The sequence below is a fragment of the Camelus bactrianus genome, chromosome 11 (genome assembly GCF_048773025.1).
Source record: "Camelus bactrianus isolate YW-2024 breed Bactrian camel chromosome 11, ASM4877302v1, whole genome shotgun sequence".
Taxonomy (NCBI): domain Eukaryota; kingdom Metazoa; phylum Chordata; class Mammalia; order Artiodactyla; family Camelidae; genus Camelus; species Camelus bactrianus.
The window spans coordinates 57,171,404-57,198,142 of record NC_133549.1 but is presented as its reverse complement, the minus strand read 5'-3'; the positions used below and the strand labels follow the sequence as shown (position 1 = coordinate 57,198,142).

Sequence of the window (26,739 nt, the reverse complement as noted above, 5' to 3'; positions counted from 1 at the left end):
CAAGTTTCAAAAACTTTAATAAAGGAAAAAGAGACACTTCTAAAAATAAATGCCACACAAATAAAAGTTTTTTTAAAAAGTGGAAGATATTCAAGAAACAAAACCTTTTATTATCAAAATATACTAAATACTTAAATATAATGATGTTGCGTGTTCAAATTCTGGGCTAATGTAGCTTATAATAATGTAGCTAGTAAAGTAGTGTTTTTCATGATATGGCTGTTTCAAGACATCACTTAATATAGTTACTTTTTAAACCTATATTTTCTTAAACATCCATTTCACAATTCATTTCATTATCTTACATTCATTTATAAAAACACATTTTCTAACAATGGGTTATTTTGTGCTTTAATAATAATGAACCATGGTAAAATACTTCAGTGATTTAAATGCTTTGCTAATGACTACACCCATCACAGATTCTTGCACACTTATACAGCTACTGCAATCATCAGAAGAGCTACAACCCTTCCTAAAAGTGACACTCAGGTTTGGTAAGCATGCTAGTAATCAGAGATGTATTTTTTTTTCCAAGTTAAAACATTAGAACTTTCTAGCTTTCTTTAAAATCTGCAACAATAACTTGCTTATTTAAATCACTTTTAACTGACAATTTATAAAATAGGAAAAGTATCATTTCAAAATTTTCTTTGTAACTTCTACGGTAAAAAATGGATGTCCTCTTTTAAACTGTGATGGCACTAAAATTCTATTTTAGAAATTCTAGTTTTACACTGTTAAGAAATACATCAGTTACACCTAGAGGGGCATTTTAATGAATTAGCCTAATTATTCTTCAAGTCTATAAAGATTTTCTTCAATCTGGGTAACACTACCTACATTCATCTCAGTACTTTTGTAAATAATCCATTTTAGATGTGATCTAAGACAAACCCCAACTTATTCTAAACTCTCTTCTATAACAAGGAACCAACGTATATCATCCTTTAGATTGGCAACTTGGCAAACAGATACAAATCTAAAACAACAAAATTTATATAACTAATGGTGATTAATGCCTAATACAATAGATCTCATTCTCATAATTTGGAATTAATTTTCATGCAAAATTTCATATAGAGTATTGATCCTTACTTATAAAGTAATTTAAAGTAATTTTTAAAATCTTTTTAAGTAATCAAGACAAATAGTAGAAAAAGCATTTTATTTATATGGAAAAAACTACATTAAGATCTGTAAAAGGTGTCAATATAATATTGCCTATACAGGAAAAAAATTCAGATGTGAATAGCAACAAATAAAAGTTACACATCTTCCTACTTAGCAGTGCAATTAATTCACATTGCAATAAAGTTAAGTCAAGTATAACAAAATCAAAACAAGTGTTTCTTCATAATCAGTATACTGAGAATTACAGTGTAAAGATCATTTCATGTTTAAGAAATCTGCAACCTACAGAATACCTTAAGACAGGGGAGACAGCCAGTTAATTCATTTCATTATCAGGTGTTGGGTTTTATCAATACTGTTCACAGGAAAAAAGTAATGAGTTGACATACATGTAAATAGAATATATTTAGTCTATACAGTAAAAAAATACAAATTATAAAGTGAGCTAACAAAGAATGAAATCTGAATACAGATTTATAAAACTGACGACATTCAGACAACACATACAGTATTTTCCATGTAAAAACATCTAGCTTCAGCAAAAAATAATTTGGTTGCTTTTCAGATGCATTGTAGATCTTGTAAGCTGAAGATGCAGATGTCCAAGTATCTTAAAAACCATAATAAATGTCTTTCTCAATGCATACAAAATGATAAATGCTCTCATCACAGTCTTAAGGATATTTTTGGAAGTTTGTTTTGTCTTGCTTCAGAAATACATTTAAAATGGGTAAAAATCAAAGGATTTCATGGTACAATGAAACAGTAAACAGTGCTCAATTTACTGCTAATGTTGAAAAAACCTAGCTTTTACAGTACTCTGGTATATATGAAAAATTTTTTTATTTTACATTGCATATTTCTGAGTCCATTCTCTTGCATGTCTGTTGTATCTGTAGGTATACAAAAGGGATATAATCAAAACATAAATTAAATCTTTTAGAATCTATCTATATAAAACTGTATACTCTACCTTCATATGCTTAATTGCAATAATCATACATACACTAATTATTGGGTCAATGTAACTTAGGCTCATGAATAAATAAAACAGAAAACATAAAATGATTTTTTAAATTAATGGATCTCTTCATAACCTATATGAAAACATACCTAAATCATAAAAAAAATGAAGAAACCAACTTCTAATAGAAACCTATAAACGCCAACCCTGAATGGGCACTATTTGTAAAATGCAAATGAATCAATGTAAGTAAGATAAAACAGCTTGAAAATTAGGTCAGTTTAGTGGGGAATTAGAAGTAACCCTCTTTCTGGGAAAGGCTAAGCAATATGATATTCAATACTTTCCAATTATCAATTTTTTTCATTTATAAATTTACTACCTAAAATTATAGTTCTTTACTACCAAAAAATATGCATACTATGCAAATGCAGAAGTACCATTAAATAATAAAGGATTAAACAATAAGTGAGACGGAAGAAGATTCTTTGTAAAAAGACTAATAGAGTTTTTAAAAAAGAAAGGTTTACTGCATTGGAAAGATAAACAAACAATATAAACATAACAAGCATAACTAAATGTATTTTAAAACATTGATAATACTTATGTTTTGGCAGATTACATAGAAAATGTACCCAAAGAGAAACTAACATAAGTGAACACTTACTTTTCTTTGTCTGATTTATAGATTTGTGCAATATCTGGTACTAAGGGGTCATCTGGATTAGGGTCACAAAGTAGAGAACATATGGACAATAAAACTAGATTTAAAAGAAAACATCATATTAGATTCTGAGTTTTCTACTTTATACAAATTACACATGTGAAAATAACTATACTGAATAGACAAAACTTAAAAAGAAAACATATAATAAAATGAACACATTAAATTACACTTTAGGTTAACTTTGGTTGGTAGCAAGTATCTAATTTTTTAAAATGCAAAATTACTGTACAGTATGTATAACACAAAATTATTATAACTTTTGAAGCTTTAAATTCAATTTGAATTTCTACTTATTTAAAAAATGTGAGCCTCCAAAGTAGCTATTAATAACCTTTAAACTCAAAAGTTCTCTACAAAAATATTTTTAGGTAACAACACATATACCCCAAATGGTACATAATGGAAAAAATACTAGAATGGCATTAGATGTTTCTTAGAGATATTTTTTTACTTTAATGAGAAAACTGTCCACTTTTTATTCCATTTTAATGCAGAAAATTTGTGTTTAATCAATTAAAGGTAAAGTAATCAAATGATAGTTAACAATCTACTATTTTAGAGATCATGCTCATGCATTTTTTCAGCTTGGGCTTAGTGCTAAAGAAGGAAGATTTGTAAGATTATTTTCAATGAATTTTTTATTCCATGTGCATTATCCATATCAATGCATTTAAAAATAATATGAACAGCTATCACTTCGTAACATATATTTTAAAATGTAAATGAAAGTTGAAAAAATATGGTAGTTGTTTCTTGGAACATTACATCAAAGTACTAATGCAAATAGCTATAATTTTTAACAAATGTAAGTATCTGAAAAAGGAGGGAATAGGACTCTGGTTCCTCATTTGTCTGCTTCAATTACATGCCACCGCTTCTGAGGCGGTACAAGAAATCTCTGGAAAAATCTTTCATCTTCACTTTACTCTACTGTATTCCTTTATCTTTTCCTACTCTTACAGAAGTGAATTTATAAAGTGGAGCTGATTCTTAAATGACATGGAAAGGGATTGCAAAGAACTAACAAAATCTAATACTTTATTCATCTTTTTTATCTTGTCTGCCCAGTGAAATTTCAAGTCTTGTATGTTAAACCAACAGGGTAGATTATCTGGGCTCAGATCTCCAGAAAGTTCCCAGACTAAACTCATGATAAAAAAAAAGACATTTAAAATATAAAAAGTAGAAAATGTACAAACAAAGGAAGAAGGTTTAAGCTACAATAATAAGCAACAGGGAAGTTCTTCATCTCCCCACTCCTGCTGCCAAGAGCCACGTCCCCTGATTTCGCTATTATGCAAACAAATCAAAATGTTTTAAGATAAGGAAAAAGGTAATAATAGTTGACAATCATTTGAGTGCTTACTATGTGCTGGGTGCATATGTGGTATACGAACATTTTAAGTCAGAAAACCTGTCATTCAAAAATAACTAACTGACCTGAAGGGTTATTACTTATCTAATACTTGAAATAATCATGGTTGTGGACACTGCTTCCTAAAAACCTTACCACTTTTTAAAACAAGTATTCAGGTAGCATTTATTTTAAAAAGTGTTTTAAATGACTAGGGATTCCTCCCCCAGATTCTTCAAGAGAAACAGTTTTCTTAATTTTATAAAAAGGGAAAACTGCCAAGTTCCTTTCAGGGGCAGACGCTTCTAACTCAGAACAGTAACTCAGGTTCTTTTCTGTTAGAGAAACAAGACAAAATTAAGAGGCTGGCACAGCAAATAGTATTGGCTAATGAAATAAAACAATTTCCAATGCTCTATATACATATCTCATAATTTAGCAAAGAATGTGTTAAAGTTGAGAATCCACATGGATTGTGTACCAGTCCTTACAATGATGCTGTTGATTATTTGAAGTTTAGACTAACATGCTATATGTACTGCATTCTTCTGAAGTGTGGAATATGTCTTCCATTTTATTTTTTACATATAGAATGTGTATTTTTATTTTAAAATTTTATTTTTTTTAAAATTTTTATTGAAGTGTAGTTGATTTACAATGTTAGTTTCAGGTGTATAGCAAAGTGATTCAGTTATACACAAACATACATATATATTTTCTTTCCAAATTCTTCTCCATTATGTGTTACTACAAGAAAATGAACATAGTTCCCTGTGCTATACAATAGGTCCTTGTTGTTTATCTATTTTATATATAGTACTGTGTGTCTGTTAATCCCCAATCCCATGTCTTCCATTTTAAATCATTTATCTGACTAATCTGACATTTCTTCTTACATGAAGTAAAAGAGATATAATGCTTTACGCATTGTATCAATAAATAATTCCATTTAATGAAAGAAAAAACTGGTCCTAAAATCTTATTTTTAATTCTGTCTCTTTCTCCCTCTGTGTCTCTGGTTCTGTCTCTCTCTTTTTTTAAAAGATAAAGCCCAAACTGAAGGGGTAAAATGTCAACAGGCTTATCCCCAAATTCCTAGCTCTAGCATTTTAACTTTCTCTCATTTCATCATTTATACTTGCCCATCAGTCCCGCAAGCTAACTGTTAAAAGCGAGAACAACATAAGAGCTAAGAAAGCAAAGCAAGATCAAAGCAGAAAAAAACATAGTAGATTGGCTTTTTTACACTTTGTTCCCTAAGATACTCCTGCTGTGTTTTTCTTGTTTCACTGTTATAAATCTGATAAACGAAATTACCTTTTGATACAGTCAGAGCTGGTGACCACTGTGACCTCAGGATATCAAGACAAATACTTCCATTGCTGTTTATGTTTGGGTGGTAAATTTTTGTGGTGAAAGCAATCTAAACATGAAACAAAACAAAACAAAACTGTGATAATCCATAAACTGAGAAACCAAACAGAACTAATTTGCTCTAGGGTAAAATGTCCTCAGTTTTATGGGATCTTAGAGGAGAAATATATTCAGCACAAACTGGATGAACATCTACTTTATGCACATGTAGTTTTATCTACTGAAAATGTGAAAGTAAATAAAGTCAGTTTCCTGCCTTCCCCTACCCCAAGGAACTGAGAAGTATTTTGGAAAGTGTAGTAAATTAAGTCTGTAATAGCTAGTGTGACTGGCTGAGTAGCAATGGAAGAAATCAACCATTGCTTTCATCATTCCTCAAAGCAATCCTTGTCTTAACTTGATTATCAAGTGACACCTGGAAGTGAGATATTTGGAACTAAAATTAGGGTGTTGACCCTGTTTCAGAGGAAGGTTGAGGAGCCCCAGCTTACTTGTCCTAAGAAATCCACCAAGAATTCTATTCTCCCACAAGAGTTGTTACATTATTTCATATATAATATTAATCAGGTGTTTTCAGAAATCTAAAATAATTATTTCCTCAGTTACACAATTTGTTAATGATTTTCTCCCTCATTGATACCTCCATCATTTGTTTCCTCTTTAGATTTAATAAGGATGTGCTTTTATCTTTCCTATCACACTAAAGGAACTGTGTCATATTTTCTTGTGTCTTCCCCAATGCAACAGAACAGTACAGGTGCTCAATAAATGTTTGCTGATGACTTAAAAACTGAGAAAGAAGGGTCAACCTAGGAACGACTGAATGGAAAATGCTAATTCTTGACCATAAAAACTTCCCAAACTATACATAAGGAGAGAAAGACAAGTAGGGAAGCTAATTTACAGCCTAACAGATACTACCTTTTATTTATAGATACAATACAATATTTGAGTAAGAAAGTATATTTTAGATTCAGTGGTTTTATAAAACAGTTTGAACATGCTAACCTACCCACAGTCTTCTGACATCATGAAAATATCTCTGGATAGAGTAAAATCCCTGACCAGGACTCACGTCAATCATTAAAATAAAAATACCTTTGGTGGTTTAAAAGGATAGTCTGTCGGAAAATGTACAGTGAGAAAGAAGACTCCACCTTGATATGCGCTATCAGGCTGAAATTACAAAATAAATTGCATCAGTGTTTGATTACTATATTTATTTAGTAACCTAAAATGATTTCCCCCAAAGTTACCAGTTTGAAAAAAAAATGCCATCTTGTCAAAAGTTCAAATCATTTACCTTGAAAACAGGTTTCTCGTTGCAGGCACGAAGGAGGATTTTCCAACAATCATAATGGCATCACAGTTTAAAACAAAACAAAAATAGGACACACACAGTGGTGTGATTTGCCCAAACAAATCTGTTTATGAGTACAGACTTTTAAAGATCAGTAAACACACAAGGCTGTTGGGAGAAAAGAATAATTTTCTACAGCAGCAATCAGTATGGAAAAAAGGACTGGGGCTACTGTTTACCTTCTTAATTATGAAACTTAAGTTCTGACGGTACTTTAAAGGGCAAGAATGGAGATGAATTGAAATGACCAAGTTATGAAAAGGCTAAGTGACACTGCTACATCATTTAGATATCAAATCTTCACTTAGCAACAGTTTAGAAGATAACATGGAAAATGCAAAAAAGCCCCAAACAAAACTAGACAAATTCAATTTCATACAATTATCAAATTAAGAAACAACTTTCTAACAGGAATTTAAATTTGGCCATGTCTTTTTATGGCAATTAGGAAATATTTATAATGTTACAAGCAAGGAGAAAAAAAAGGATGATTTTTTAAAAAGGAAAAAAGTAGCAAAAATACCTTAAATTCTATTTTAATTCCTTTATATTTAATCAATTGTATTATATTAACAGTTTAGTAATAATAGCAAAGCTCATTACTTCCTCCTTAAGTTTCTGCATATACATTAGAGGACTGTACTATAGAATTATTCTTACTATATACATAATTCTAATTCATAAAAAATTATAAGGAATGTAGAAAATGTAAATAAATTACAATCAACAGATATGGTCTGCTTAGATATTCAAACGATACTACAGAGCAGCGTATTTACATTACTAAAGGAAAGGGTAGGTATGAGTACATAATTGTCACCATTTGCTACACGTGATTCACCTAAGAAATATTTGTCAAGGGCTATATAATTCAAATGGCAAGGGTGAGCCTTGAAATGATACTATTTTGAAGGTCTTAGTAAGCAATGAAAAACAAATAGATTCTTACTAAAAATTCTTAGATAAATAAATATGGTGCACTTCACCCTTTTAAAAAACTAACTTAATGTAACAATTTAGTAATTTAAGACACTGGCCCAGGACTCCTGCTCTGAAAATTCAACAGTTGTTCTATTTTTTAAAATTTAAACATAAGGGAATAAGATTAAAAACTCTATGGCTTACTAGGTAGGTAAGGCTCTGTCCCGGGAAGGAGGAGAGAATGCTGTTCATGGAAACATGTTACTAAGTTACTCTCACCCAGAAAATAGATTTGAGCTGGCAGGGCCCATTCTTATGCAATCAGATTTTTGCCCACAGAAAGAAGAGCCTGCTTCAAGTCATAACTGCTTCTCAGGTGTAGAAAGAAAAAAATCTTAATAAAGGTAATATGTGTTAAGAGAAGCCAGGCATAAAACAGCAGATAATTTTAAGTTCAAGACAATGCAACGAAACCAAGAGGCCAGTTCCTGAGGTGGCAAGGACAGAGCCACTGTGATACTTAAGTATCAGTTCTCCCTCACACACAGGAACAGCGATGAGACTGACTGCAAACTGGTGCTTGTTCTGTGTAGGAATTCCATTACTGGGTTAATTAGACTCACTTCTAAACTACTAGAACTGTTGATGTGAGAATAATTATGATTAGTTCTGGACAACTGACTCCCTGTGTTTAAAAAAAGATAAAGCAAACATGCAGCCTGGTTGCAAATTGTGGGCGATCCATTACTACGCCTAACAATCATGGATTTGGCAAAGACAACGCCATCCTAGCAAGTATTTGCCACCAGGGCTCTAGAAAATCATCATAAATCCTCTACTCATATTTTGCTTCCTGGGTGATTCAGGGTACAGGAAACTTCAACCCTAGCCACAAACATCTGCTCAAAGGTGAAATGTCAAGAATGAAGCATGGCTGAGGGATTTAATTTCATATATATGAATCATACTTACAGGCCCCATAATAGTTGCTTGCCAGTGGAACACTGAAACAAACAAAGCAGTTTTGGAGTCATTAACAAGTGTTCAGACCTGTATTATTAATGGTAGTAAAATCCTAGCAAGAGAGCAAAGCTTACAGTCATCGCCCACAGGTCCAGCCGAACAGTGAGCAGGGGGGTCGCGTTGTAGATCACTTAATTCCTGAAGCGAAGAAAAAATACTTCAGGTTAATTCTTTTCCAGGGAAACATGCATAATAATCCATGAAGACACAAACTACTCATTTTAAAATCATTTTAGGCAGTCCTATTCAAAAATATGGAGACATAAAATGTACTCTGTCACTGACAGGTAGAAGAGTATGGAATAAGGATATTAAGTTCCTTCATGAGACAGCTCCAAACTTTGGGAAAAAATCAAATGGGTTAAAATACGGTTTTTCTTGAACATCCCTAAGACAAAATATTTAATGAGTATCTACTGCATTCAAGGTAACGTATATTAAGTGCTAGGTATGCAATACGTAAGAAACAGATCCTACTTCAACAAGCTCATAATCCAAGTTGGTCAAGTGAAAGCTCACAGAGAGATGGGTGTTACAGGAACAACGTGCAGGTTAAATGGAAAGAAAGGAGAGCAGTGGGCCACATTGTGAAGCCTAGCACACTGACTCATATGCTCTTTCCTGCTCTCAAGGAAGCAAAGGAAGAAACATGGAAGCGGCGCAGCTTTAGCTGGCCAGTCCTGGGTTGGCATTCCAGCTCGAGCCCTGTGACCTTGGGGAAATTACTTAACTTCCTTCCCTTCAGTTGGAAGGAACTGCTCACCCTCAAATATGAAAGGGTCACATTCAATACGAAAGACCGAATGTCAGGAATGAAGAATCTAATTTAGTTGGGAAGATCAGGGAATGTCTTTGAGAAAGTAACATTTCAGCTGAAATCTAGAGAACGAGAGAGTTAATTTTGGGAGAAATGAGTGACATTGGGAGGCAGAGCGGTATAAGATGAGGTTGAAATTGGCAGAGGCCAGGCAGAAAACTGAGAACAACATACACCATATTAAGGATTTGGGGTTTTACACCAAGTGCATTGAGAGGGATGTTAAGAAGTGGTATGATCTGATTTAAGAGATGGCTCCGACTGGTCTGTGTGTTGAATGGATTAGAGGTGGGAAAGAGAAGCTACAAGAAGAGGGGCTTGGACTGGAGGAGGGGCAGGTAAAAGAGGACGGGTCTGGGATATTTTGAAGGGCTTACTTATCACAGGATTTGATGATGAATCACATGTACAGAGTAAGGAGAAAGGTCACAAATACGTATGGTGAAGACTAGTGGCAGCCAATATTTACTTGATGTTTTACCATCCTAACAATCCTGAGACATAGGTGTTACTATGCTCCTAACTTTGCAGATGAAGAATAAAGGTGCCACACTTCACTGTGTGCTCACAGAACTAGTATAGGGTGGAACTGGGAATCAAATCCTGGTAGTGGAACCTCTGGCTTTTTAGCTTCACAAATGTAACAAAGGTAGATACCACCTACTGAGATGTGGGACGACTACAAGACACACTGATTTGGAAAACAGACACAATGAATCTGTGATCCTTGTGACACCAAGGAAAAATTTAGCTCAACATGCAGGGCTGGAGATTAAAAGGGACTAGCTATCAGAAAAAGCACTGTATACACCTGGTATTTAAAACCGTGCAAATGATATAAACATTTTCATGGGACACATGTAAACAAACACTGTATTCAGCAAATCTAAGACACCATTGACTGTAAACTACATCTTTATTTTATGTACCAATAGTTAAGGAAAAAACTCTGCCAATTAATTTTAAGACACCATCAATTATAAAGACACATCCAGACTTTAGAAATGTTAAAATGAAAAAGACGAGCGCCTTAGAATCACTGCAATACAGTGGTTACAGCAATGAGTTCAGTGTTCTAATAGAGACAAACAAGGAAGAGGATGTGGTAGGGAAAAGAAAGTGATATATGAGCTAAGGAACTGGGCCAAGTGCAACCTCAAGTCTCCTTCCAAGGCGTCCAGTCTTTCTCAATACACCCTCTACACCCTGGTACTTTCATTTTTGTTTTTTGTTGTTTTTTTCCCCCACAGCTGGTGCCGTGCTTCTCCTCCTGACAAGAATTAACTAACAGAGTTAGCGGCTTCTTTGGTCCAGGTTTAGTTAAACAATAAAGAGGAAGATTTCAGTCTTTGACCTAGTGATAGTGGTTAAAAAAGCAAGGCTTTTCAGTTCAAGTCCATGTACCATCACTCACTTGCCAAATGATCCTGGGCAAAACATTTTTTTCTCTACAAGCCTTAAGTTTCCTTTAATACAAAATGGCATTACAGCCTTCATCCACAGTTTCTATGATAAACAAGTGAAATGGTACATATGAGGCATACAGCAGTCTCTGGCACATAGAAGGCATTCAAATAAGTGTTAAGATAATATGAAAAATGTTAAAAAAAAAAAAAGATAATATGGAACTAGGGGTAGGGTATAGCTCAGTGGTAGAGTGCATGCTTAGCATGCAGGAGGTCCTGGGTTCAATCCCCAGTATCTCCACGTAAAAAAAAAAATAAACAAACTAATTACCTCCCCCCTCAGAAAAAAAAAAGATAATATGGAACTGATGACAACCATCCAATTCTCTAATTATTTAACCAGTTTAAGTGACTGGGGAGGAGCAGTTCCCAAGTCACAGCCCCATTTTAGAATTACTGTGCTTTACTTAACATTTTTCTAAATTTGGGCTTTTAGGAGATTGCTTTTGAAAAGATTCATCATGTTGAGTTTTCTAAACATTAGTTTAAATGGGTAAATGGAACTTCTTTGCCCTTAACTAGAAAAACTAGTTAATTAGAAAATGATAGTCTCTAATTGTGGTTTAAAAAAAAACTGATGACTTGCATGTATATATTTTATTAGTAATGTATATGTGAATAAATTATACATACACATACAAATTAATTTTGTTCAACAAAAAACCTCAAACCATAGTTTACTTGGAATAGCCTTGAATTGTGTTCAAATTTCAAATGTCAGACTGTTCTTTCAAATCCCTTTAAAATAGTATAGAAAAATACTTGTTATCTTGTTCTCGTTTCTTTGTGTCCTGATTCTACCTCCTGTTTGAAGTTAGAGCTAAGAACGAGAGATAAAATCTAACAACTGATCTACAAAGGCCAGGTTCTTAAGTTGTCTATTTAAAGCTCACTTATAGGAAAGAGGCAGTTGACAGTACATCATTCTTAACAGTCACAGCAATCATTCCTTACGACTAATAACGACTCAAGCACTTTGGTGAGGAGACTTACACAGCCTAGACTCTTTTAAAGGGTCTAAATTTCTAATGTTCTCTCCCTTTGTCAAAATGTCTGGAAACGTTCCTGGAAATAAGCCACTGAAACTATGGTGCATATGCACAGACAGAATGACCAACAGAAAACAAAAGGCACAATAAATACCCTCCCTTGCCCACAAAAATACAGGTCTTAAATTTGAAAAATGAAGAATTCTGAGATGTGCTAAGGAGGTGAAAGTATAAAACAAACAAAAACTACAAACAAACAAACCAAAACTCATCCCTTTTGCTCTTAAGTCTCTTCAGAAGCCAGTGTACTTCTAGATAAACACAAGAAATCAAGGACTATTTATACTTGTTAAATTCTCCCTTTGACTGAGTTTACTCCAAGGTTTTCAAAAACCACCCTATTAATTGATTTATGTTTTCTCTACTATTATTGGCATTCTTATTTATCTACGTCTAGCATCACACCCACATATGGAGTATTAAAAATAGTTTAGTGATTCTTATATTTCAAAAGGAAATGCTAGGACCAGTAATCTCTTCCTTTGTTCTTCACTCTTTCTCTAAGAATTAACACTGACTTACACAAGTTGCTCAAATGTATAGGATCCTCACAAAATCCAAGGCTCATGGCTATGATTTTATCCCATGCTGATTAAAAGTAAAAGGTCCCAGAGACAAAGCATTTTAAACCATTCATTTTAATTAAGTATTGTATCTGTGTGTATATGTGTGTGTTACAGAAGCAAAACAAAGGAAAACAGTGCTTTGTAGGGAAGAAACAGAGAGAGCACTGTATAAATAGTCAAACCCCCACAAGGCCATCACCCAAACCAAACCACAGCCAACCTATTAGAGTATCTCCACCCATGGCTTTGGTGGGAAATAAGCATGTCACTCGATGTTGGAGAGAGAGTAAGTTGAGACAGAATCTTCTGGAGGGCAACTTGGCAGTAACTGTGAAAGCAGAAAATGAATATGGTCTCTGACCCAGTAATTTCACCTCACTGTAATAATTGTCCAAAATAACCTTCCTTCTATTGTTACCAAGTCCAAACTCATTCTATTTGCTGCACAACAGGCCAATAAATGAGAGATAAGGTGTTGGGGCAAGGAATAACGACTTTATTCAGAAAGCCAGCAGACCGAGAAGATGGGGCACAAACGTCCTGGAGAACGATCTCACCCAAGTCAGAATTTAGGCTCTTTTAACACTAAAAGGGGGCAGAAGTGTGGTTGGTTGTTGGAAACTTTCTGGTGTCAGAATCCTTTGTGTTCTGAAACTTCTTATCTCTGTATGAATGAAAAAGTTTTATACCCTTACAGGTCAGAGCCTTGAGAATGGGCTATCTTCAGGCAATAGGCAACATTCTTTTACAAAAGGTGCAGAACCAGCATGACTAAACCCAGGAAACACAGCAAAGAGTTAGAGCTAAAGGAACAGATCTAATATGGAGTCAGATTTGTTCTTCCCTGTTACACTATCTTCCTGTGCCCAAATTCTATCCATTGTCCTTAACAGTGGCTGTCTTCCCAATGGCCACTTAAAAAACATGAGTTTTGGAGTCAGAGCTGGCCTTGCTACTGGCACTTACTAGCTATGTGACCTTGGCCAACTTGCTTGACCTCTTGCTCAAGTGCCTCATATGGGGATATCACTGATGACCTCGAAGAACTACACTGAAAATTAAATGAAAACACGTAAGTACCTAGCTTAATATCTGCTGTGTATAACAGAAGCTTAATAAATACTAGTTTCCTCCTTTTCTTTCCTCTTCTACCAAAATGTTATTTTAAAATCAGGATTTACATGCATTTTATTCATGGATTCCTCCACAATACTTAGCACAATGCCTTTCATATCAGGTGTTTGATAGTTTGAGTTAAACAATAAAATTTAAGGAATAACATGATCAGTAGAGCATAGATATCTCAAATTTCTATTTTTTAGGAATGCAAATGATTAGATTTGGCAATAGAATCAGAATCAATTACTCCTTCATGTAGATATACAGACTGCATATAATTTAAAAAAAATCTTAATAACAGGTGTTGAAAATAGTGAAAAATCACTTGAAAACACTGGGGGTAGCTTTTTATAATAACATATAATAACATCTAGAAATGAACCTCAAAAGAATATTAATCATTAAGGTATTAAAAACACATACCACTGCCACAACTATTTTCAATTTACAGAACGTATGACATTCTAGCAAGGTGTTCAAAGCCACACAGAATTCTTGTTAGACATTTTTGTTATGGTTTTTCTGATTTAGAAGCCCTCAACACTCTAAACATTCCATTCTTATTGTTTATTTAAGATGCTGCTGACCTACTTTCAGGACATAGCTTTCGGCTGCTTTTCCAAAAGGAGTTAGGGATTTGTGCTGAGCTGACCTAGTCTCAAAGTTAAGTTGTCTTCCAAACACTAGCAATCCTTGGTGACAGAGCTACCCATAGACAGAGCTGCCTGTCTGGACAGAGGTTTTTTTTCCTTACTTGTTCCAAGCTCAATTTAACCAGCCCAACTGATTATAGCAAGAGTTTATTAAGCACTTCAACATCCTTTCTAATAGGGATCATGATTCTGATTTTATACTCTAGTCCCAACTGTACACTCCCAATCTTTTAAAGATTTATTTTAATGACATAATATTATGATGCTAATAAAAATCTTCATAAGTCACTGGTCAGGCACATTTGTTAATGATTAAACTGGGGCATGAAATTCAAGGAGAACTTATTTGTGGAAAAAAGTAACTTCATGGGGGAGGCAGTGTATAGCTCAGTGGTGCATAGTATGCACAAGGTCCTGGGTTCAAACCCCAGTGCCCCTCTTAACAAAATAAATGAATAAATAAATACTTAAGTAACTTCATAAGATATGGTTTAAAAGATATAGAAAAGAGGTCCTCTGGATCCTTAGAAACTTCCACGTAGTTGTTTCTCCAAGAAAATGTATGTAAAAATAGCTACAAGCCTCAAGGGTCACCATCTGAATGTGTTCATTAAGGTTTACAACACTCAAGGGAGTGCTAGAAAGAAAGTTTCTCCTAGGACAGAAGTGTGATCTAGGAAGGAACCGGTATAAAATAGCTTGACTGGCACAAACTACCTTCTATATCAAAAATAAACACAAATATGAAACATTAAAAAGGTTATAAGAGGTAGGAAATGCTGAAAAGCCAGACGGATTGCCTCAGGGTTTCTACCTTACTCCACTCCTTTAAACTTGTGGCACACCACAATGCTTAAACACAAATAATCCTCATTTGTTAAAATGTGGATTGCTGGAGCACAGAAAAAGGTGAGAGAGAGAGAGAGAGAGTGTGCATGTGTGTGTGTGTGTGTGTGTGTGTGTATTTGTCAGTTATTACAAGCAGCAGTCAGGGCTGCTGCATTTTGCCCCACAGGCCATGTGCACCAACTCCAAGGGGCGCCATTTACATAGACTTCAATGTGATTGGTACCCTCCCCAACCCTTCCAAGGCTCTACAAAGTTTCATTACAGAAAGTTGCACATAAAAGAAGTGGACAGCACATCCTTTAAGCTGATGTTTGACATCTGAGTAGGACCATGAGAACTTACTTTAACTTTATTTCATCAATTTGCTGAAAATGGAAAGAAAATGGCAAACTTGGAATTCAAAAACTACAAGTGAAGACAGTGACATTGTAGTGGACGGAAATGGAAAATTTTTCAAAATGCTATGCCACTAAAGAAGACAGTACAAATGTTGGCACAGATATGAAGCAACTGGAACTCTCATATGCTGCTGGTAGAAGAGGAAAAGTTTGACAATAACCACTAACAGTGAACACAGGTATGCTCAAGGACCCAGCAATTCTACTGCCAGCTATATTTTGAACAGAATACAGAGAAATCATATGATGTAAAAGATGGCTATCAAATAATGATACTAGCTATAAACCCATACATGAAAAGAACTTGTTACAGTAAACACAGTGTGTATACATATATTTTGTGTGTGTGTGTATATCTTTCAATTTCATTTTCAGTGACTTTTTAAATCTAAAATTGAAATACAGTTTCAATTTCCTTCTCCTTTGAGACAAAGTAAGTTTAAAACAAACCAACCTTATACTTAAACACAGATCAATCAAACTGGTGAAAGAATGCTAAAGTTATCTGTGTAATCTGTGTCAGTGAAGCAGTTTTCTGTTCCAGTGTGACTCACACTCAAATAAAAAAAACTAATTAGGGTATTTAAATTTCAAAATAAAGATATACAGTAATGAAAGGTAGATTACAAGATAGTCCCTATATTATGACTGGCACTATAAAAGCACTATGAATCCACAAAAACAAGTACTTAATGCATTTATATAGACTTACATGGCTAAGCACCTCTATTCTGGTTCAGATTTTTATAACCAACTAGACACAAAGAAAAGTACTGAGAGGCCTGAAGCTGAATTTTAAATTGGCAAGGATGGTATGTTTATAACACCCCCACAATATGCTGAGTGTTCTCCATAAAACCAACTTAGACACAGTCCCTGCCTCTAGGGGACTTAAAATCTAAAAGTAGACGAGGCTGCCTAATTCAAAGAAAGTAAGCAAATAAAAGGAAACAAAGAAGGGAATATAAGAGAAGAGAGGGCTGCATTAATCTCTCAGCTCCCAGAAGGGTAACAGCCCAATCTGAACAGTAGAGAATGAAAGCTAACAAGTCAGTTGCCTTATTTATGGTCAGACTTCATATGACACTATGCAGTAAATATTCTCTAAAATTTATGCTGACCAGACTGAAAATGCTTTGTTCTTGTCTACTTTCAACATTCAGAAGGTCTAAATTTCCATAATAGATATAATATATACCCCACCGGGTGTGTGTAAAGGACATAAGCAGCCCATGCATAAGGACTGATTTACAGTCCAAATTCTAAATTACTGAATCCAAAGCATATGAAAGCATTATTTCAAAAATCCTGGTTCAACAGGCAATTAATTAATGTGACACAACCATCTTTATCTCAAAACTCCTAAAACAAGGCAGTGATTCTTACTGGATTGCATTTTTGATGTTGTCTCTAAAGGGATATAAGAGCTATATTTGGTTTGTCTGTAAATAAACATTTCATGGGCTTATAGTTCAGACTCTGATCTCCTTATCCAGTTGACTAGAGCTATTTCAATAGGGAGATGTCAAACAATTCTCAGAAATGTCTCTGAATACAGACTTCTTTAAGCCCTTGAATTAAAGAACATCTTTATTTTAAACCATGGAGATTCTTGCTGGAAGACTTCAAAATGCTGACGACATCCAATTAAGTTATAGGGACCAAATTCACTTCAACAAACTGGTCCTGGCTGCTTCTCTGTCTCTTTGGATCAGGTATCTCTGGCAAAGGCTGTTTATTAAAAGTAATGATATCAAAGCAGCCAAATTCAACACAAAAGGAAGAAGATCAAAAAAGCAATGATGCCATTGACTTCACCACATCAAATTAATATTTACTGAATCTGAACTATAAAGAGCACAATTTAGAATAAACATTTGAGGTCAGGATTAGGGACACTGTCTACCCAATGCCTCAGATCTGCAACCACTTTCCCCCAGTGCTCTCTAAAGCAGCCATAATGACTTCCAATTTCCCAAAATGCTATCTTGCCTCTAATTTAAAACATGGCTTCCTTTTAAAGAAAAGACTCAATCACCTCCCTTCACATGTAATACTTCCATTGTAGGAATTACATAAATAAAAACACATCTTAGACAAGTCCAAGGTATCCCAGGGGAAAAAAAAAAACTGTATTTGAGTCTACTTTACGAAGTATTATAGTAAAAAAGCACTTATTCCAGTAATCCGAACTCTAAACTTTGGAATTTTTCCCTTCTTGTCCCACCCCACCCTCCCACCCCCGCACATGAATCAGTACCAAGTTATTCAGCTTCTCCTTTGGTACAGATCCTCCCACTGAAATGGTCCCAGGAACAGGCTAGTCATAAAAAAAACCTGAGGTCCAAAGGGCATCAGAGAAAAGCCAGAGGAGAGACATTTCAGGGTAAGAAGCCAAAAGTGTAAACCAGGGAGATGCTATGAAGGAATCTGAGAACAGACTAGGCAGTAGGCGGAAGACTGGCCAGACTGCCGAGCCTTAGAGGTGTGACCTGCAGGGCCAAGTAGGGGCAGGCATGGGTGGGTCAGGCCAATTCAAAAAGGCCAAGTATGTAATTTTCTTACATACCCTTCTTACATACCCCTCTTTCCAAATGTCCTCTGCCATCACGCTAGCTCAAATCCTTTTGGGTTTCACTTAACAAGTGTAATGATGTCCTAACTGACCTCCTATTTCTCTACCAGCACAGTGGGGTCAAAATCACCTTGTTAAAGTACCACGTTAAACCGTATCAGTGCTTTTCATTAGCCTTAACAGAAGATGTATAAATCCTTAAAATGCTATAAATCCTTAAAATGGCTGAGCAGACCTTCCAGGATCTGACTCCTCTCTAGCCTCATATATTCTCCCACTTCCCCCAATGTTTTCTACACCAGTCATAATGACTTTAAATTCCGCAAAATGCTATCTTGCCCCTAGCTTCAAACATCATTTCCTTTTAGACAGAAGATGTTTTATACCCTTATTAGTTTTAAATTTTCTAGACAATGCTGGCTATCCTTACTTTCCTAAATATCTCCTTATTACATTTTGTATATGCCTTATATACGTAAGGTGCTGCCTAAATGCATTAACTTGAATCTAAAAAATCTACATGAAAGGCAGTTGTGTAAGGCAGTTGTCTAAATACATGGATAAAATAATCTTCAAAGTATAAAAGATACCTGTGAAACAGATGGATGCTAAATGGAATTAGAAAAGTACATTGTGTTACCAGTACAAAAACAGAAATACATCTTATTTGCATCACAAATAAATGCTCTTTAATCAAAAAGTAATACGTCTTTAGAGGCTCACTGATCTTATACATTAAGATGTCTATTTCAATTCTGACAATTTAAAATAAATAGAATGTTAACTCAAGTTTCATATAGCATTGCTCAATATTTATTTTTATAACCATTTTTCTATGGAACAAGAACAAAACAGTAAATAACATTACTTAGGTGTGCCAAAAATTATAAATCAGAAAGGACCATAGAAGTTACCTAGTTCAATCCATTCCTAGATAAAGAGAATAAAGGCTATGAGTTTCTTGGCCAAGGTCACAAAGCCAAAGCTAGGACAAAGGCTCAGACCAGCTGATTTCCACTCCAGCACCCTTCCCAACCCCAAACAATACTCATCTCAAGGCTGTAATAACTAGAGCACATTATTCTCAATCAACACTGGAGCCAACAATGCTCCAGGACTGAATTAAGGCCATTTGCACATTTTCAGCTATGCTCAAGAGAAACAAAACTGTGAAGAGTGAAGCAATGAAAAGGAATTCTTATTACCTTTTCCCAGGAGACTTAAGGTTAGACATGAACACTACTTCATACGCTTTGAGAGTGTTTGTGCTCAAAGACACTCTGAGATGCAAAAAAAAAAAAAAAAAGATAGGAAATTACATACAACTTTTCAAACACATAATAGAATTTTGACACACAATGGAACATGCAACATAGAACATTTGGAGTGCCCCATTATGAAAAATTACTATTTACTTCATGGTAACCAAGAAAGACGGTGCTTCAAGGAAAAAGAAAAAAACTAGCAATCTAGTTCTTAAAACCTACTTAAAACACAAACTTATCTACCAATGTTTACCAAATATTTACTTTCTCACAGCTCTGTCCCTAATAGCTGGCATAGATATAGTAGGCACTTAATAAGTATTTGCATCATAAATTAATCTCTTTTAGCATCACTCAGTTCTATTCTTAAATACTGTGGTTGTATTTTATGACTATAAAATGTTGCTACTTGTACTAGATAACAAAGAGCACTGACAGTTCGTATTACATAGAAATATTTCCAAGGCTAGAATATTTTACATTATGTCTTTATCTATATATGTGTGTGTATGTGTTCATTTGCTTTCTCTATACATACATGTTAACACATATATGTACATGTATGAATATATGGCAGGTATTTTTGACAATATTGTTTTTACCTAAAGATCTTATGCTATGGAACAATGATTTTCAATCTTCCCTCATGGTAATTCATAAGAAAAACATTAAACATCACAACCTAGTACACATACACATACACACACACACAGGGACATATATACATAACTAAAACAAAAGTTTGAAAAAACAACACCATTACTACACCCAAAGCACTAATATTTCCTTCTCCAATTTTTAAAATGTTGTTTGTGATCCTCTAAACTGATTATGTCACCCCTGTTCTGAAAGCTCAGGGAAGTACAAGGAGACACTGAGGCACTGGGAAGGTGTAGACCTTAGTTTGGCATTCATTCCTTAGGCATAACCTAGACTCTACAGACACCCAGCAAAATGAAGACTAGAAATTATTAAACTTCATTCACTGTTCATTCAAAGGCTATGCTGAACACCAAAAGGGTGCTATTATTGCGTAAGTAAAAAAGAGAGACCACATTCTGGGCCCTAAAACAAATCTCAAAAAGTTTAAAGGAGTCAAATAAAAACACATATTCTCTGATCACAATGGAATTAAATTAGAAATCAAGAACAGAAAGCACTGTAAAATCCCAATTATTTGGGAAATAAATAATATACTCCTAAATGACTTGAGTCAAAAAATAAATTAAAAGGGAAATCAGAACATATTTTTAACTAAGTGAAAATAAAAAACAGAACACATCAAAACTTGGGGCAAGTAAAAACACAGGCAAGAGTTTTACAGATTTAGAGAAGAACATGAGCCCAGGCACCGGGTCTGTTAGGTCCCCTCCAGAGCAATCCAAACCACTCACAAAAGGAGGGTGGCCTCCTGGAGTGAGAACCATCAGGTTAATTTTACTGGCTAAAGAAGTTTAAGGTGAAGGAACCAATCCCCTACCTCACCCCAGTTAGAAAGGCTTTCCAAAATCTCAAAGGAGATGAGAAGCCTAATAAGCAAGGTGCCGTCAGTGAAGGAGAAGAGTCACACAAACAGGGTAGTATGACTAGAGAACAGTGGGGGAAACCTCCGAAAAGAGACAAGTCTGGAAGCCGCAGAGAAAGGTGGTGATCAGATGGGCAGCGCCAGACTGTTTCAGGATGGCAGTGCCCTCCCATACTAAGGACAACCCCTGGAACACAGGAGCCTCGGACTACCATCTAATGTGTGTTAACTGAACCTTCACAGATTCATCCCAGAACTAAATATCTTTTATTGCAGCATACAGGGTTAAGAGGAGAGAGGACAAGTACCTCAATAATAGCTTTTAAGTGTAATACGAGTTCATCCACTGTTGAAAAAGGGATGAGGGGAACTAATACCTTGGAGACACCTATTAACTCAGTTTGATGGGAACTATTAGACTGACCATTTTGATTAGTGGCACTCATTAAATATGTTTTCTACATGTATTTCGGGGAACTAAAACGAGTAAGGATGCTACTCTCCTTCGCTGGAGGCAATCCCACATCCTGCTAGGTTTGGTTTTTATAATATGTACCCGGCTTCCTAAAATAGGCACAAACAGCCATATTTGGATATGCTATTTATTTCCACAGAGAAGGAACCTCAGAACTTTTAAACTAGGATAGACAGTAGTTATCTTGTCTTTTTACACCTTTGTTGTGATGAGGAAAGAAAAATACATGATACTGGGGCCAAAGGAAGACTGAGCTTAATTATAAAGACTTAAAAGCAGAAAAATTCATACAGTGGCTTTTAGATAAAGAACACTTTTTTCCTTTCATCTCAGGACAAACCATTTATCTACCAAAAAGCATGAATACTGTGTTCCTTCTTTTTAAAAACTTTTTAAAGCAGTGTCTTTTTTTTTGGAAGGAACCTGGAGTCTTAGGCTTAATCTTCTAATCCGCCAGTCTTCCTAACATATCTGTGCAAACTGAACTGCTGACTACTATTCAAAGTCATTACAGGAACTAAACAGCTAGATCAATTCATAAACTACTTTCTCAAATGAAATCTTCACAATGAGATGATACTTATGACAAAACATTTATGAATTACATTTATGAATAAGTGACAAAACAAAGATGTACAGATATATTATTCTTTTACCATGTTAACTGATCCAGTGCGTATGACTGCAGAGCAGAAATTTACAATGCATAACCAACACGAGTGATCCATCAATGAAAATTATTAAATATGCCAGTGTTAATTATAATGCCACTTTACATTTGTATAGAAAATTCCAGTTTGCAAAATACTTACATCCATAAGTTCATCTGACTCTATGTCTTTCAATTTAGGTAAAACAGATATAAGATGTGAGTCCATCTGGATAGTGAAATAGTTAAGAGCATGGACTCTGGAGCCAACAGTCTGGTTTGGACTCCTAACACTGCCACTTACCACATATGTGATTCTGAGTACACTACTCAACATCTTTGTGCCTTAGTTTCATCTTCTGTAAAATGGGGATAATTGTTTCTATCTCTTGGGCTTACTAATGATAAAATCAATTAATATATGTCAAGCACTTAGTACAGTGTCTAGCACAGAGTAATCATTATGTGTTACACATGCTGGTTGTACTTCTCAGCAGCGTCATTAGGGACAGGGGAAGAAGCTAGTAATTCAGAGCCAGGAATAGAAACCAGAGCTGCTTCTCCCATTTGATGCTCCATCCACAAAAGGCTGGGTGTTTCTTGTTTTTTTTTTTAAAGTATCCTAAGATTTTCACACTGACATAAATAGTTTAATGTGAAATTGTATAAATTGAAAAATTCAGCAGCTTAAAACATTCATAAAATTGTATTTTAATTTATATTTACATATACATTTTAAGTGAAATTGACTACTAAAAAAAAAATCCATCTTGGGGACAGAACTATACATTAAGGAATAGATATCTGTGTTGCTATATTTGCAAAACAAAACTCTTTTGTTTCACTTTTCAAAAGATAGATCACATCATGTTAGTATGATTATTACTTCAATTTCTTGACAAATTAAAAAAATCTAGAGGGAAATATACTAAGATGATGATGACTGTATTAGGATTTCCTTTTTTTTTCCTTTCTGGTTTTCAAGACATTCAGTATTGAAAAAAAAAAGTTTATTTCCAAAAAAAAGTTTACCAAGGTTTGAAAACAGAATTGATAGAAAAAACACTTCAAAATTAATTCTAGAAAATAATAAACGCCCAGCTGGAAAACTGCCCTCTTTTTCAGACATGTTTTAGATATTTCTCCTCAGACTTTGTTCAGATTTTTTTCCTTTAGTGACTTAGGTGACTGTGATAACATCTACCACTGCATCTAAAAATAGGGCATGGGTGTGTAAATTTATGAGCTGAAATGCAAAACTGGCACTGGATGTCTAAATTAGAGTATTAAATCATTTAGCATACTCAAGCATAAAAATATATTTAAGCACTCATATCCTCATACTTTGTATATTCATACAATTTTAACTCAGCCATCTTTAATCTTTTCACATGACTGAAGAAATGTAAAGTCATGAACTTTTTAACATTTTCAAATATGCCAAGTCACTTCTTAAGAGATTAACCTGGACAAAGCACTCCACTCCAGATCTCAGGCTCCTTCTCTGAACAGAAAGGAGAGTAGACTAGAACATCAGTGATTCTCAGCCTTCTTTCTACCCCAGCCCAACCGAGGGATTCAACATCTCTCCATTTACAGCAGCGGAGACAGTCTGAAAATGTCCCGGGGATGATTCTCATACACCACCCCAGAGGCTGTTCCTCTGCCCTCCACTCCACTCTGAGACTCCACTGCACTACTGCAGAGTTCACTGAGGTTCTGCATAGTTCTAAAGTCTGCCCGTGTGGGTACAAGAAAATCACAACCCAATGACCTGGAAGGTACTTGACAGTGTTACTTTAATTAACTTAAAAAGAAAGTCCAAAAGCTAATATGTACATTCTTTTGCTGAAGCATCCAAGATTTAAGAATTTGTACACTGATGATATCAAAGAGGGGTTTGTAACTGTTCACGTGGCAAACAGCACACCTCCCCTGGAACTGGCTTCTAATCAAGGAGGTAGGTAAAGAAAGAGGAAAAGGGGGGAATCAAACAAAATAATACCACCTAAAGTTTGAGGAAATGGTTTGAAAATGTGATTAATGGAAAGAGATTTGTGCAGGTCAACTTTTCCAACAGAAAAGGAAAGCCAAAGATTGACGCAGAGATGGGATGTTATGTGATTCCAAATTTCTTCTCCAAAATATCAATTTGTTAAAGGTCTGACATCATTTCTAGGTAAGAATTTTTTTTTTTTTGCCAGACAACTCTGTTAGAAACTAATAATAACTAATACCTACTAAAAATACGACTTGGGTACATGCCATATTACAAATACAAGCCAAATATATTCACTCAGCATGATGATTGATAATTGCCCAGTATAATACTCACAAATAGTGTCAATTTTCTTTGAATGTCTAATTACTGTGGACAAATTCTATACTATTCAAATCTATTCTATGTGTAAAGTCTTGCGAAAAATTCTCACAACTAGGGAAGAAGGAAGTGGAATTTTAAGACTTCCTTGGAAAATATGTGCTGTTTACTTCAAATGTGAGCCAATATTACATCATCATTAATAAATATACAAAGCATGGCATAGATGCCAAGTAGGGCTTCAAAATTAGAATCTAACTATATGAAAAAAATATGTACTTGCATTATCTTCAAATCATAAAACATATTAATTAATAAATGCTAATTAGCTTTGTGTTTTACAGTGAGAGGAATCTTAAAAGACACACACACACACAAAACCAATATTCTAGTTTTAGTATTTGAACCAAAAATAAAAAAAAAAATTGGCTAGGTCTCAAAATTGTTGTCCGCTGTACCAGAAGATGCCACCAATGGAGACTGAGAACACAATGTATACATCTCTATCACTGCTCTACTGATTCATGCCTGAAAAAGCTGATAAATTCTTTTGGTAGGCATAGATGTCTTCTGAAATCCTTTACAAAACATGCTATCCACTGTTGGCTTAACTGGCTGAACGAACTTCTCATTAAAAAAACAAATTCTCCATGTTCTCCCCATGAACTACAATAGCGAAACCTAAAACTTGCGTCAGTGAACAGACCAAATAACCCAACAAATAATAAAAGTAAACAGAAAGAAAATGCCCTAACCCCAATTTTGTAAGACGTTCACATTAAAGACGGTAGTGATAATATTATGCAAGGTAAGACAATTCTTCACATTGCGTTGGGATGGATAAATATGTAATGAATATAATACATTTCTTCCTCATTCTATACCCATGCGTCAAAGCATCAAACAATTTAATTTGTGACAGTTTCTGTTGTGTCTCAAACTTTACTTACAAGTTTATCATGAGGGAAAAAGAACCTGCTTGGCTTGACTCACCATGAATCACAGCCAGGAGGTCATCTTGTTGTGTATCAGCAACTATGTTTTCACTACAGCTATGTGACCTGAAGTGGCAGCAGCAGAGGCACCAAAATAGAAGGGGCAGGAGGCTTCTCGGCCCCAAATGAGCTTTTCCAGCCCATTCGGGCATCTGAGCAAGAGCCAGCCGCACAGGAGAGAAAGAACAAACCCAACAGCTCCGCGGAGGAAGGCTGCAGGCCCACCACACCTTCCTAGCCCTCCCCAGGAGCTCGGGGAAGCAAGAATATCAAAGAGAACGGGCTTAAGAAAACAACGTGGAGAAAGCAGCATGACAAGGGCCAAAACTAGCCGGGGGTAGGGGCAAAATCCAGCCGTGACCGTGAAGCACAGATTTCGGGGAGGTCTGGAGATCCCGGAGGATCTCCAGACGGGGGCTCCGGGAGCAGCTCCGCCGCGAGCGCACAGCGGGCTCCCTGCCTCCAAGCACCTCCAGCCCCCGGGACCTGCCGGTGCTCCTTCCTCACCTGCCGGGTGCCCGCCGGCCCGGCCGGCACCTCCGGCCCCCGTCCCCGCCCCAGCCCCAGCACACCCTCTCCTCCTGTGCCCTCCCGGCGCGTCTCTCGGGACCACCGCCGGGGTCAGCGTGGGCAGGGGGCCGAAGCCCGCCCCGCCGCCCCAGGCCCGGCCCGGGCACTCACTTTCTGAATCCGCTTCAGCGCCATGGGTCAGGGAGGGCGGTGAGGACACTGGCGGGCGGCGGGCAGCTGCGGGGCTCGGGGGCGTGGGGTCGTCGCGGGCTCTGCTCGCCGGCTGCTCGGCTGGCTCAGCCGGGTGGGTCCCGGGCTCGCCGCTCGCTGGCTCGCTCCGGGCGCCGGTGCCTGCTCCGAGTGCGCCCGAGCGCGAGAGTGCGCGAGTGTGCGGGCGGGGACGCCGGCGAGACTCTTTTGTTTCCGCTTCTGCTTCTGGGAAGGAGCCAGCGCCCGCCCCGCCCCGCCCCGCCCCGCCGGGCACACTGGGAAGTGTAGTTCCAGCGCGCTGCGAGGGCGGGTTGCTCAGAGCCCACCTCCACCTGTAGCCTGGGCTCCAACCTGTGAATGTGGACAATAAATTAGCTCGCAAAGCGTGTACAGGAATTTCTAAAATGTGCTACAGCTGATCTTGTCATTGTTACCTTTACA

At 36.1% G+C, this 26,739-nt stretch overlaps 1 protein-coding gene across 2 annotated transcripts; it reads right to left on the bottom strand.

The window, feature by feature from the left end:
- Positions 1-26,491, bottom strand: UBE2D1 (ubiquitin conjugating enzyme E2 D1). 2 transcript variants are annotated; one of them, XM_074374037.1, is made up of 7 exons: positions 26,260-26,491; positions 8,932-8,995; positions 8,807-8,838; positions 6,652-6,729; positions 5,497-5,602; positions 2,766-2,859; positions 1-2,027 (listed from the first exon to the last, which is right to left on the bottom strand). In XM_074374037.1, exons 1-7 carry the CDS (start codon positions 26,281-26,283, stop codon positions 1,982-1,984), a joined length of 444 nt encoding a protein of 147 aa, XP_074230138.1. In that variant the 5' UTR covers positions 26,284-26,491; the 3' UTR covers positions 1-1,981. The 2 variants fall into 2 exon arrangements, with proteins under 2 accessions (XP_074230138.1, XP_074230139.1); XM_074374038.1 differs by lacking the exon at positions 8,807-8,838.
- Between the last annotated feature and the right edge of the window lie 248 nt (positions 26,492-26,739).

What these genes read in the sequence shown, in the direction of transcription:
- UBE2D1 (XM_074374037.1), bottom strand. Translation starts at nt 26,283, where the DNA reads ATGGCGCTGAAGCGGATTCAGAAA. An exon ending in CGCTGAAGCGGATTCAGAAA is followed by an intron (nt 8,996 to 26,259) that starts GTGAGTGCCCGG and finishes TCTTCGCTTCAG; the next exon opens with GAATTAAGTGATCTACAACG. An exon ending in AAGCAACTATTATGGGGCCT is followed by an intron (nt 6,730 to 8,806) that starts GTAAGTATGATT and finishes TTGTAATTTCAG; the next exon opens with CCTGATAGCGCATATCAAGG.